At 40.5% G+C, this 13,611-nt stretch overlaps 1 protein-coding gene across 1 annotated transcript in view; it reads left to right on the top strand.

The window, feature by feature from the left end:
- Positions 1-13,611, top strand: part of ZNF451 (zinc finger protein 451) — a 31,272-nt gene extending 17,661 nt beyond the window's left edge. The window contains exons 9-15 of the mRNA XM_063125030.1: positions 2,296-2,443; positions 2,979-4,612; positions 5,040-5,177; positions 7,577-7,707; positions 8,775-8,961; positions 11,130-11,192; positions 12,357-13,611. Of these exons, the coding sequence (XP_062981100.1) occupies positions 2,296-2,443; positions 2,979-4,612; positions 5,040-5,177; positions 7,577-7,707; positions 8,775-8,961; positions 11,130-11,192; positions 12,357-12,409 (2,354 nt within the window). The 3' untranslated portion in view covers positions 12,410-13,611. The remainder of the gene's footprint in view (positions 1-2,295; positions 2,444-2,978; positions 4,613-5,039; positions 5,178-7,576; positions 7,708-8,774; positions 8,962-11,129; positions 11,193-12,356) is intronic.

Below are 13,611 nucleotides of genomic sequence, written 5' to 3'. Positions count from 1 at the left end.
TTTTACTATCTGGTATGAATGGACACTGTATGATTTGACCCTAAAAATGTGGTAGCACAGTCATCTTCATCAGTAATTTTTATCTTAATGCTGTGTTCTTATTCTGGAAGTGTCAATAGAGTGAAATTTAATAGGGATAAATGCCAAGTTAGGAATGTGATGTGGCTGCAACAAAGGCAAATGCCATTTTGGGCTGCATTAATAGAAGTATAGCTTCCAAATTGCGCGAGGTACTGGTCCCGCTCTATTCAGCACTGGTTAGGCCTCATCTTGAGTATTGCGTCCAGTTCTGGGCACCACACTTCAAGAAGGATGCAGACAAGCTGGAGGGGGCTTAGAGAAGGGCAACCAGGATGATCGGGGTCTGGAAACAAAGCCCTATGAGGAGAGGCTGCAAGAACGGCATGTTTAGGCTGGAGACGAGAAGTCTGAATGCTGCATGATAGCATTCTTCAAATACTTGAAAGGTTGTTGTCCCAGAGTGCAGGACATGGACTAATGGGCTCAAGTTACAGGAAGCCAGATTCCGGCTGGACATTAGGAAAAACTTTTTGACTGTTAGAGCAGTATGACAATGGAACCAATGACCTAGGGAGGTCATGGGCTCTCCCACACTAGAAGCCTTTAAGAGGCAGCTGGACAACCATCTGTCTGGGATGCTTTTAGGTAGATTCCTGTATTGAGCAGGGGGTTGGACTCAATGGCCTTATAGGCCCCTTCCAACTCGACTGTTCCATGATTCTATTAATGTATCGGGGGGTTTTCTGTTGATTTTTGACCAATGCTAAATATGCTGAATCTGCCAACTAAAATGCCTCATTTTTCCCCACTGTCAGTCATGCAAATTCCTCTTAGACTTTGTAAGTCAAGATAGATTCTGCCTTTCTTACATATGTCCATTAAAGAAGGTTTACGGAACAATCCTATGTCCCCTAGATAGCACCTAGTGGGGGGACACAGGATTATTTGGTTTCCTGGCTCCGATCCTTTTGACAGGGCTCTGAACTGGGAGCCAGGAAACCACATTCCCTGCCCTCACACAGCCTGCTTGGAGAGAACTGTGCCAGCTACTTCTCCCACTCACAAAATGGAGCACAGAGATGGGGAAAAGGAGGCATTCCTGGGGGCAGGGAGGGGAAGAAGCCAGGGTGGCAGCCATATGAAGAATCCTAATGCTACCCCAACCTCTTTCCCTCCCCGGTCACAAAGTCTCCACTAGATGGGCGAAAACATTTGTCTGGCTTATATGCAGAGGATAGGCCACTCGTACGCCTCCGGGTTTAGAGGCTTACAAGTAACCAGGGTGCATCCCATAGGATTGTGCCCCTAGCAGATCAAATCATACCTCAAGGTTCTATAGAATCCCAGCTTTCTTAAAGTTATGGATGTGTAACTTGTACAAGATAGAAGGGATTAGAAGCTTAGAATCAGCTGGCTCCAGAGCTCTATTAATTGATTCTTATATTTTGCCAATTTGATAAAACAAGAAAATACTATACATTGAGATAGATGCCAAGAAAGATAATTCCTGGGGCAGGGTTTGTTCTCTACAGTGTGGCTAAGGGTTATGCCATTGTCTACCTCCCATTGATATATGTGAGGTCCATAAAATGTAAAGTATACTTTTCTATATTACCGATATTTCTGAGCAGAGCCAAATGTACTAGGTACCTGTTTCTTCTTGTAATATGATATTTCAGAAGACAGCAGTGCGTGTGTTTTCCTTCTCCCTGGTTTAGGAATTTTCTGTTTCTCTTTCCCCTTCTGGGACATTGGATGATGCCCACCAGTCACTTACTGCATTGGATTTGTATCTCCCCATCTCTTGAAATCTTGGGGTAGGAAACAGATCTAAAGTATGTGCAAAGTAACTCTCAGTTAATAGATGTCCCTGCATTCTGATCCCATAGATATGGATTTTGGTCAGTGCAGCCTAACACATTCATGGTTTTACTGATTTGGTGCTCTTGCTTAAATCATGTGTAACCCTTTGTTCTCCAGTTAGCTTTCAGCACTGCACCACCTGGTTGTTGAGAGAAGAACGGCTTTTTTTAATGTAAACTGATTGAAAACTGCCGGCAGCTTGCAACATACTCTAAGCATAGTGCAATGGTGCCTAAATGCCACTGACCCATAAAATCTAATCTGTACACCAGCCTTTGTTGCTAATATACTGGAGTCTGGATGTGTGAGCCCCAGGGAGGCTGACACGTGGATGGCCTTGCCTTCAGACAGGGATGTGACTAGATGCCTTTGGTCCCTTCTAACGTAGTGATACCATGTATTCCATTGCAGGTAAACCAGGCAACCCACTTCCTTTGGCTTTCCCAACCTACGCAAAGAATCTTCTAATCTCCTTGTGCAAAGAAGTGCCTTTCCAAGTGAAGTGCACATCCTGCCATCAGGTGTTGGCTTCCCATGTGGAGCTAACTGCTCACTTCAGGTTTGTGCGGGTCTTCATACTTGTAGAACAGAACTGCAAAGCTGTAGTTTCTCTAAATATCTGTTGGGCCTCCTTTTCAGTTCTGACACTTGCGTGTTCTTCTTCCTGCATGCGTTTCAAACATGGAGATGATGGGTTATCCAATTCTAGAAAAGTCGCATATGCAGCAAGTAGGAGAAAGAGCAATGCACCATACCTGCTAAGTGCTTGTACATTTTTCTTGCTTTTTGTGGCCTAAGAAGAAAAGAGAATCATGTGTTCCTACCAGCTGCCAGTCTTGGTTTTAAAGGGCTTTGGCAGGTATCTGGGCCATTGCCCCTGCAGGACAGGGAGGCAAAGGGGACCATGAAAGATATTGGTATGGCAGCAATCGCCTTCCGATTATTTCTTTGCAAGGGTGGCCTAAGCTTAGCAAATGATGCTTGCTCAGCTGCAAGAAATAATGCTGAGAATGTGGATTGCTTCTTAAGATGTTACTGGTTTTTTAAAAATTTGTGCGGCTGTGAAGGTGTTACTATATTCTTTCCAATTCTAGAACTCGATGTCGTAATGCTGGTCCGATAGCTCTGTCAAAGAAAAGTATCTCCCAGGTCGCTGAAATATTTAAAGCCAACGGTTTCTGTCACAGCTGTGGCAGACTGTTTGCCAATGACAATGAAATCAGTCAGCATGTTTCCGAAACTCTACACAAGGTTAAAGTTTTCACCACAATGGAAGAATCTGTCTTGATGATCTGTCATGTCAGTGGAGGGACTAAAAATGCTCCTCAACAACAGAAGAGTGTAAGCCTTTTAAAATCCTCTCCTCTGAAAAGACCTTTGGACTCCAGTGTATCAGTTGGTGATGATAGAGAAACCATTTCAAAACGAAAAAAGGATTTGGAAGGCAAAAGCCAAGAGGTTAGCAGTGCTCAAACTGTTAAAACCTGGGTATGTCAGTGTGATCTGGCATTTCCTTCTGAGGAGTTGGTAGGAAAACATATTTTTTCTGAAAACAGAATCTGCCACAAATGTGGGGTTTGTGGGAAGTTTGCTGAAAGTTCAAGCATCATCCGTTTGCACATGAGCCGGTTCCATGGAGGAGCACATTTGGCTAACTTCGTCTTCTGGTGTCGGGCTTGCAATGTACCCCTTCAAAAGGAGGAGGATGTTATGGCCCATGTGACAGAACTTCATGGTGGCCACAACTACTATTGTGAGAAGGACATTGCTGAACATGAGCCTGTATTACCTTTGGATACACAATGTGGTAATTCACTTGAACAAAATGGCCAATCTACAAGCCCTATGGAACTGTCTCCAGTTCTGAGTCCGATGGACATGTCTGAGCACACCTCTCCCCAATGGCAGTGCCGCATGTGTGAGGAAACATTTGCATCAGAAGACAGTGTGAAGCAACATTGCATGTCATTAGAGAGCCATCACTTTCACAAGTACAGCTGTGACTTGTGTAAAATGACATTTCGGAAAACAGAAACGTTACGTCGACACTGTCAGGAAAGGCATAACAATGTTGTTCAGATTAAATTCTTTTGTGGGTATTGTGGCAACCTCTTTTTTGATACTGAGGAGGAGTTTTTCCTTCACTTCAAGGATATACATAGTATGGATTACCTGCGTGTGTCTGAGGGAGCAGGGACATCAATCAAAAGTCTTGAAGTAGTAGAAGAGAGCAACCTTCTCAATTGCGGCTGTCGGGAAAAATACATCTGCAAAGAAAACAGGAGGGCAGATTACAAGAGGTGTCAGCAAGCCATGCTGGGAAAAGGCAATCTGTGGTTCCGCTGCACTTCATGTTCCTCAACAGCGCAAAGCTACTCTGACATGCTGGCTCACCTTGTGAGCCACGCAAACAAACAAACAGGCCAAGAATTGTATGTAGTGAGGTGTGGAGCATGTAACAAAAACTTCAGTGACATTGCAGTTGCCCATCAGCACTTTCATGGTAAACATTGCTTCTTACAAAAGCGCCAACTAGCCTTTGGATCTTCAGCAGAAAGTGATAACTTCCAGTTCTCTGCCAGTGGTTCCTGCATGGACCAGAAGCCTGATCAACTGAGGTTTTCCACAAGTACGGCTACAACAAGTACATCAGAGAAAAGTGTGTTGAATTTGGGAGAGATAAACAAAGAACAGGTTATGAAGCCACATTGCGAAGGCCTTGGCCATGGTACGTAGAAATCCTGGTATACTTTTAATGCATAAATTAATATGGCTGCCTAGAGAATCTTGCAGAGTAGTTTATTTATTTATTTATTACATTTCTGTACCGTCCAGTAGCTGAAGCTCTCTGATCAAGCTTAAAAGGGGTAATGTTTAAAATAACCATCTGAAACCAAACTTGACATCACATGAAGGTAAATAGAACCTTAGGATGGAAAAGGGTCTTTTTAGGATTAAAGTTGTTATAAAAAGTTGTTATAAATTGCTGAAGGAGGTGCTGTATTGAATAACTATATTTTTGCTATTTTAATTATATTGAGTAATTTAGAATGTGGTTTTATATCCTGAAAGCTGTCTGAAAGACTGATTTCTACAATTGATGAAACACAAATACATTTTGATTGTTCTTCCCTCCTCCCTACCCTCAAATATAGAAGACGGAGATCTACCTGATCTTGATTACTTGTGCACCATGACTCACATTATAATGATGGATTTGGATAACTGGGGAAGCTTTTTTCATCAGCTGCCTGCTACCCTTAATCAAGGAACTTTTATCTGGGGCTTTCAAGGTAAGGAGAGGAACTAACAGTTAATAAAAGAATAAAAGTCACACGACATAAACAGACAGCTTTGTCGAGGCAGAGAGAGGTTAAAAGTCAGATGTTGCCAACATCTCACAATGTGCTTCCCTTCTCTGTGAAAATCAAGGGTGGGGAACCTCAATCCAGCCCGCCTGGGGGCCCAATCCAATCCTCTGGGATTCCACAGGTGGGCATCCCCCCCTTTCCTTTGGCCCCAGCCCATTTCAGCCAAGCGCCAGTCTTTCTTCTGTGTCTCAGGTTTTGTGCAGTTTTTCCCCTGTTCTAAACTTCTCCTAAGGCTTAGCTACTGGCAGTAAGAGCTAAAATATGCTGATATATTTTTATTCTTAGCCCACCCCTTGGCCCTACCAACCACTGAAATGCCCCCCCACCCCACCCCACCAGAATGTCTCTGAAATGGAATCCAGCCATTGGACAAAAAGAGTTTCCCCATCCATGATGTAAAGCATGTGAGCTACAACATCTAGGAATAGAATAGCATCTATTTAGGCCAGTTCACGCCATATATCATCTGAGGCAAAACTGGTAGTTCTCATGGACCTTTTTCAGATGACACACTAAGCCATGGTGGTTAAGCATTTTGAACTAAACATTATGGCTTAGCATGTCATGTGAATTATGACTTAGCATGTCAAGGAAGAGCCATTCCTAATCATGGTGGCTAAAAAAGTACAATTTAAACATGGTCACTAACCATTTGCTACAAAAGGGTTAGCGGCCTAACCGTTTCCTTGTCGTTGAAGGGGTGGGGTTGGAATAAAAATTGGCAAGTTGCACATCACAACAGCCCACCATTGCTTAATATACCCACAGGGTAAATTATTTACCCACAGGGTAAATTTAGGATTGTTTAACCCTCAAACAACCGTTGCCACATCGGTTGGCACAACATTACAAACCACAGAAAGCTGAATGACCACAGGTGCCATGCAAAAATGGCTCCTGCAGGCTCCTGGCACAATACTACAGCCCTCACAGGTAAATTAAGCCACAGTGGGCTGTCATGTCATGTGAGTCAGGTCAGCATATTAAGGATGAGTTAAATGAGCTAGAGGACAGTAGCTACATTCTAGTTCAATTTTGCCCAGAAGAACTCCTGAAGTTACACAATTCAATTTTAATAGGTGTTATCCTTATGTTGTATTTTTCAGGGCATGTGGTAATAAATGGGAGGAATACGTAGGTCTTGATTGCTCTTAGATTAGTCATGAAGTGGGACAATAGTAAATAGAGGTATGCATAGTGCTGGAGAAAGTGGATAGTGAGACCTTTTTCTCCTCCTCTCATAATACTAGAACCCAGGGTCATCCCATGAAGCTGAATGGTGGGAGATTCAGGACAGATACAAGGAAGTACTTCCTTACACAGCACATAGTTAAAACTCTGGAATTCGCTACTCCAAGATGTAGTGATGGCCACCAACTTGGATGGCTTTCAAAGGGGATGAGACAGATTCAGGGAGGAGAAGGCTGTCAATGGTTGCTAGTCCTGATCGCTATATGATCGCCAGTATCAGTGGCAGTAAGCCTATGTGCACCAGTTGCTCGGGAACAAGAGCAGGAGGGTGCTATTACACTCACGTCTTATCTTTGGGTTTCCCACAGGCATTGATTGGCCACTTTGTGAACAGAATGCTGGTCCAGCATGGTTCATCTTACTTTCTTATGAGTTTTCGTGTGTCTGTATGTGTGCGTGAGAGAGAGATGCTCCCTTGCTATATAGTGAAAGTATCCTAACTGATGTCTATAAACAGTTTGCGTAAAGAATGTCTGCCTTTTGTGTAATCGGGCTGTTCTTCAGCCAGTAGTCTGGAGGGCGGGTGTTTTGTCACACAGACTGCATGATGCCATCTAGCAGTAAAGGCTTCACAAATGTGAGCATAATTGCTTGGATGTAACCAGGACATTGTTTTTAAAACCAAAGGAGAGTCAGAAATGTAAGGTGGTCTTATCCTTTACAACCTGAAGACTTCTTTTCTTCTCCTTACAAATGAAACTGGGTACAATCTTAAAAAAATGAAAAAAGAACTTTAATTAAAATTTGATGGGGTCAGTTAAAGCACTTCAACACAACCTGCAGGTCACCAGTTGACCATTTCTGATGACTATTTATTGTAGTTACAAACAAAATTTCTCCAGCATTCCTCTTTTGATTGGATGCTGTAACAAGAGGCTTAGAATTGGGTGTGTATAGTTGATTGCATTTATCATCTGTGCGCAACTTAGATTAGCTGCTTCCCAAAAATGTATATTAATTGTTTACAGTTTTCACAACACTTCCTTTTTGTTTTGTTTTTTCATACTTGTGCTGGCAGTGCTTAAGCAAAGTTTCTAACAATAGCTCCCTTTTTGTTTCATTGCTTTTAGGTGGACACAACAACTGGAAGCCACCTGTAAATTGCAAGATTTTTAATTACCTTAACAAGATTGGGTGTTTCTTCCTCCATCCACGCTGTGGTACAAGGAGAGAGGCAGCTGACTTTGCCATCTGTGTGCATGTATGTTTTCAGGCTTCTGTGTTTGGGATACTTTGGGTCGCTAGCCTTTAGCTTTTGTTATGGTTGATGTTTTGAAAATCAATCTTCTCTGTTTGTTCTCTGGTCTCCTTGATGTCAGTGGTTGTGCATGTTTACTTTGACTGGAGTAGGGTTTAGGCCAGTCAAAAGACTTTTTGAAAAATGTCAACCTTAATCATTTTCTGCTTCCTTTTATGACACAGGCTGTCACTTCTGTACATGCCTTAGAGCTTCTTAAAGTCATAGTAGCATATAAAGATGTAGAATAAAAGCTAAAACTAAGGAGCTTATACTTCTAGTGCTTGCATCTCCAAAGTAATATCCCAAAGTAGTAATGAATTGGTCAGGTGGTGCATAAAGGAATAAAGCAGGAAATAATGATCCCACGTGATATTATGCACTGGTGGTTGCTTTCATAGCGTGTGAGCAACACTGGAGAATGAGGGTTTTTTTATTTATCAATTATTACATTTATATTTTCTCTTTTTCCTCTTGAAAGGAACCCATAGCAGCCCACATGGTCCTCCTTTTCTCTATTTTATTGTGTTAACATCCCTCTGAGGTAGATTAGGCTAAGAGTCAGTGACTGGTCCAAAGTCGCCCAGTGAGCTTTATGGCCGAGTAGGGACTAGAACCCTGATCTCTAACCAATACATCACACTGGCTATATACACTGGTTTGTCTACACACACACACACACACACACACCCCATGATGTTATGAGAGGAGGCACCATCGTGTCATTTTTCTTCATTTGTTGTTCTTAGATAATATGCATACTCCACACAAGAGGAATAATTTCCCAATTGTTTCTAGATACTGTGGAGAACCATATATCTGCGGTATATATCTGTGGTATAAGTGAGACTGAGAAGATTTGATAGGAACATCTTTCCGAGTGTGAGGGGGTGACTTTTGGGGGGTTGGGACAAGAATCAGCCTATTTTTCTTTTCAGCATGCTCAATCTGGTGGTCACGTTCTGGTATCTTTCACTGAGGAAGTTTTATGCCAAATGTCACCATCTTAACTACACACTTCCATTTCATAGGTGGGCCGTCTAGATGAACACTTGCCGAAGCATATTCCTTTCACTATTCTTTCTGGAGACAAAAGCTTTATAGAGCTGGAGAACCAGCTTAAGATGACTCAACGGGCAACCCGCATTCTAGATCCTCATAAGATTGATGCCAATATGATGTGTGCCTTATTAAACAGCATTTCAGATACAGCCAAAGGTATCTCTATACTAGGCATGTGTGGTCTGGTAAAAGAAACTGATGCAATAAAAATATTTGCATTTACTAAACAAATAATTTCTCATCAAATACGGTAGTGGCCATTTTTAACACAGTTTTGTCAAACTAGTTCATTTTCTATACCAGAGGCAGGCAGAAATTAGATCAGGATTTACTGGTAGATCTGTGGGTGATTTGTATTTGATTAGCAAGTGTTTCCAGCTGTCCATGTTTTAACAATAGGCCTTTCCCCACCACCACCACCAAATTAGAGTACTTAAATCAAGAAGGCTTGGAGTACATGTGTGTGTGTGTGAACGGATTTGTGTACAAGCTCCAAATCCAGTACTAAAAACAAGTTCCTGGGCCAAGCATGTGCTCAGAATCCCCTTTTTCCTCAATTCTATTTCCACCTTCCAGAGCCGCTATTTTGCACCTGGCTCCGATTAGGCCTTGGGACTCTAGAATACTCTGATCTACTTTTGTTTTTGTTTACTAATATCTGCCCTACCAAGTCCTGCTGTATACTGCAAAGTCTACAGTATAGGCCTACCGAAATAGGAAATGAAAGAATCCTTGAAGTGTACAGTATGTTTGTACACTTTGAGTAGTAGCCCAAAGGTACTCGTCAAAGCTCCAACATTTCTAATTTTTAAAAGCTTTAGATTAATAATTCACAATTTGATGTATAATGTTTTAGAAATTACGTAACATCTTATTTAGATTCCTGTTAGAAGCAGATTGTCCCTGAGGTCAAGGTAAATTCAAGAGAAAGTACTACCAATCCCAAAATTCTCCCTCCCATTTCTTGTTCTTGCCCCTCTCTGGATTTTTAATCATTCTTCCGTCTCTTTAGATATGGAACTAAGGCACACACTTGTTCACCAACCAGCATAACCTCTGGCACACCTGATTTTTGAAACTATTATTTTGAACCAATTTTGTCTTGTAGGATTTGTTAGAGATTCAAGACAACTGACGGCTCCCTCTTATGTTACCATTGTTGCATGGGAGTTGCCACAGAATGGCCCAGTTCAGCCATAGCTATGGCTTTTGTGAGCAATTTGTGGGTTAATTAACCCAGAACCCGAAGTGCCTGGGTTTAGATGTTATGGAAACAACCTACAAATGACACATTCGTAGGTTGTTGCTGGAAACTGGAAGCATGCACATCCCCGCAATTTGTGGGTTAATTAATTAATGCACAAATTTCTGCGGAAAGCTGCCATTCTATCTGAACAGGGTCCATAACATGCTGAGAAGGAAATGTCTAAATGGGGCCTTAGGAGATTTCATGTTTGGGGTCAGATCTGGTTCACTAAAAAGTACAAGAAGTCTCTTTTCAACCTACTTTTGAGTTCACTTCAACTCCCCAGAAGATCACTGAGTATGTCTAACCCCACCTATATAATCCATAATATCTAGAATTGAAATTTAGATAATTCAGAGGCCTGTTTGGTACTTTATAAAAAATGACATCCCTGTAGAAAAGCTTTTGAGTCGGTCATATTCTGTGCAATTGTTGTGTCAACGTCTAAAAAACACATTTAGGTCTCATCTATTTTTTTGCATAAACATGCAGGAAAATCCCTGGGCATGCAATTAACTGTGTTTGAGGGATTCCATGCTCATTCTTACATGGAAATCAAAGGTTTGAGGACGCCTTCCAAAAACATCTTGCTTAATGAAAATAAAGGCCCAGTTCTCTTAAATGAAAGCTCATTCCTTTGTGTCACGTTTGCATCCTGCTGTTCTTCCAAAGAACTCAGGGGGGCATAAGTGTTTTTTCTCTCCCCTGCTTTCACCCTTTTTATCTTTACAGCCCCTGTGTGAGATGGGTTAGCTGTGAAGTTTGGTTATGCGTTACTTTCTGTTTGAGTGTATTGTCTTTTGAACGGAGACACGATAAGAGGTGGAAGCCTATTTATTTATTTTATTTATTGCATTTATATGCCGCCCCATAGCTGAAGCTCTCTGGGCAGTTTACAAAGATTAAAAAACTGGACATTAAAAATCAATATACAAAATTTAAAACCATAAAAATATAAAAACAGCTAACATTTAAAACTATTTTAAACTGTTAACAGTCAAAAGAACTCAAAAGAGGAACGCTAGTTATGAGCGCTAAAGTATTGAATAATTAAAACAATATTTGTTTCTGTTTATAGAAAGTGAAGAAAATACCCGAGTGGCAATGCAACAGTTTTTGGAAGAAACAAAGGGCCAAAAGGGTACGTCGTAATGTACGGGCAAGTTGCTTATTCAAAAAGCAAACGTGGCTATAGAAGGATTTGATAATATTGCCAAATGAGAAATAATCTAGAACACTTTTTTCACTGTAGGGGTATATTCCTGAGTAGTAAGTGCATTGTGGCAATGAAAAAACTGGAAGAGAAAGAAAGTAGTTGCACTGTCCACAAAATGGTAGTTGCATTAAATGAGCCACTGGTCATGATGCAGCTACTTAAAAACATTATTACTGGTTTCCTTCAATTTGGAGATCCGAATCTGAAGACTAGTCCAGACACTCAACGGCACTTGCACATTGGCCTCCCTGGGTGGGCAGGGCTGTTGGCAGGTGTGTGATCCATTCCAGGATCACATAAAGGCAATGGTTGCATGAACCAGCACCTTTGTGTATGGTGTGTGTGTGTGTGTGTATGGCCTCCACAATTTGTGTTATTATAGCTATTCTTTTTAGAACTATCCTAATCACACACAACTATCCTAATCACAGCTATCCTAATCACACCATGTATACAGTCCCCATGCATGCTCCCAAAGGCTATCATGTGGGAGCTGCCGGTTATATGGACCAGCAGAAAAAGGTATGACTTGCTTTAGGGAAGGGTTATAGCTCAGTGGTAGAGCATATGTTTTTCATACAGAAGGTCTTGGGTTAAATCCCTAGCATCTCTATGTAGGGATGGAACCCTGGACTGCTGCTGCCAGTCAGTGTAGACAATATTGAGGTAGATGGAGTAGAGTTCTGCCTCAGTCTAAGGCCATCTTCAAGACCAACTAGTCAGATCATGCCAGAGACAGGATTACAACCCAGGACTAAGACCTATACTCTTAATGATTAGACCAAATTAACTTCAGAATAGGAAGATGGCCTGTTAATCCTGCAAGCATATAAACACAAAGACTCTGCATCTCTCACTAGTACAAATATTCAACAGTGGTATTCACCTGGCACTTAAATGGGTTTTTTTTTATATTAACAGGGCACTAAGTTATTTTTATTTTATTCATTTATTTGTAACATTTATATACCGTTGAATATAACTGAATCTCTTGTAACTATTTCTCACTTGAATTAATACCCTAACTAATTGTATAACTGTTATTTGCCGGCTGCAGTTTAAAATTCTGATGTTCTTATGTAATTGCAGAGGAAGATGCAGAATTTCAAGAAGCAATTAGGCGGAGTCTTGAGGAAATGTGAAGTTTCCCGTGATTAGTGCAGCAAAACATCCGAATTGCTTCCAAGTAGTTGAAATTTGTTCATCTTTTTATAAAGATTAAAGAAAAAAATACTGGTTAACATTTCAAGGCTCGATGGTACTTTAAAGACCTGAGTTATATCAGCAACACATAAATACAATAAGAAATGGAACTGAAGCGCGCTTAACTGTACACTGGATTTCAATCAGCATACTTCATTGCTCAAGCAATAATAGTATATGAAAATGTGGTAAGCTAAAGTATACGTAAAGCTCAAGAATATGGCAGTTTCCCTTCTTTAGTTTCTTCTACCTAGTCTGAAAACTAGGTTCACTTTGCGATTTATTCTATCTTTCTCTCTTTTTATAACTTTCCTTTTTGGATTTTAATGTACTACTTCTTTTGGAAACATTGCTAATCCTGTTGCATGTGTATTTCTAGCACAAACATTGCAATTGTTACAAGTATTAAATCCTGATTTTCTGGGACCATCTTGTCTTTGTCGATCAGTTCATAGAAAGAAGATTAAGCATGAATACTGAAATTTACAGTGTACAGGTAAATTTGTTTGGTGGCTTCATTCGACTCATGAACTACAGACAACTCATGAACTAAAACAGGGTCGAAGATCTAGTTATTTTCTGTTGCCTGTATATTTCTTATGTATATTTTATTTTGAGGATGAATTCAATGACAATTTATTGAATGTTTTGTTTATATTTTGTTTCCTGTTTTATTAATAATCCAGCAAATTATTTTCCCTTTTTGTCTAATCTGAATAACGTAACTTCACAAAGACAAGACCTTTCTATGTTCCTACATGGTTAATTTATTGTGGTTATTTCTCAAGAGTATAATTCTACATGGTTAATTTATTGTGGCTATTTCTCAGAGCAGAATTCTATATTTGAGCGTAATTAAAATATCAACTATTTTTGTATTATGTTCTCATTTCAGACAAATGCTGTTTGAAAGGTTTCATCTATCTTTTCTCATCCATATGCACACAAATTTCGCGACTCAGTTTCTCTAGTTATGTTCACAATGCATAGAGGAGTGGAATGGAGAAGGTGTTGATTTTAAACCTCTGATTTCACTGCAGGCCTCCTAAAGATGTGTTTTGTGTTACAGCTAATGTAGGCATTTTGTTGCATAAAATTGCTTATATGTCAATCCATACATACAATAAAAATGTCAAGAAAA

The sequence above is a fragment of the Elgaria multicarinata genome, chromosome 4, assembly GCF_023053635.1.
Source record: "Elgaria multicarinata webbii isolate HBS135686 ecotype San Diego chromosome 4, rElgMul1.1.pri, whole genome shotgun sequence".
NCBI lineage: Eukaryota > Metazoa > Chordata > Lepidosauria > Squamata > Anguidae > Elgaria > Elgaria multicarinata.
Note: the sequence above shows the minus strand (reverse complement) of the source record. Positions and strands in the feature narration are given on the sequence as shown.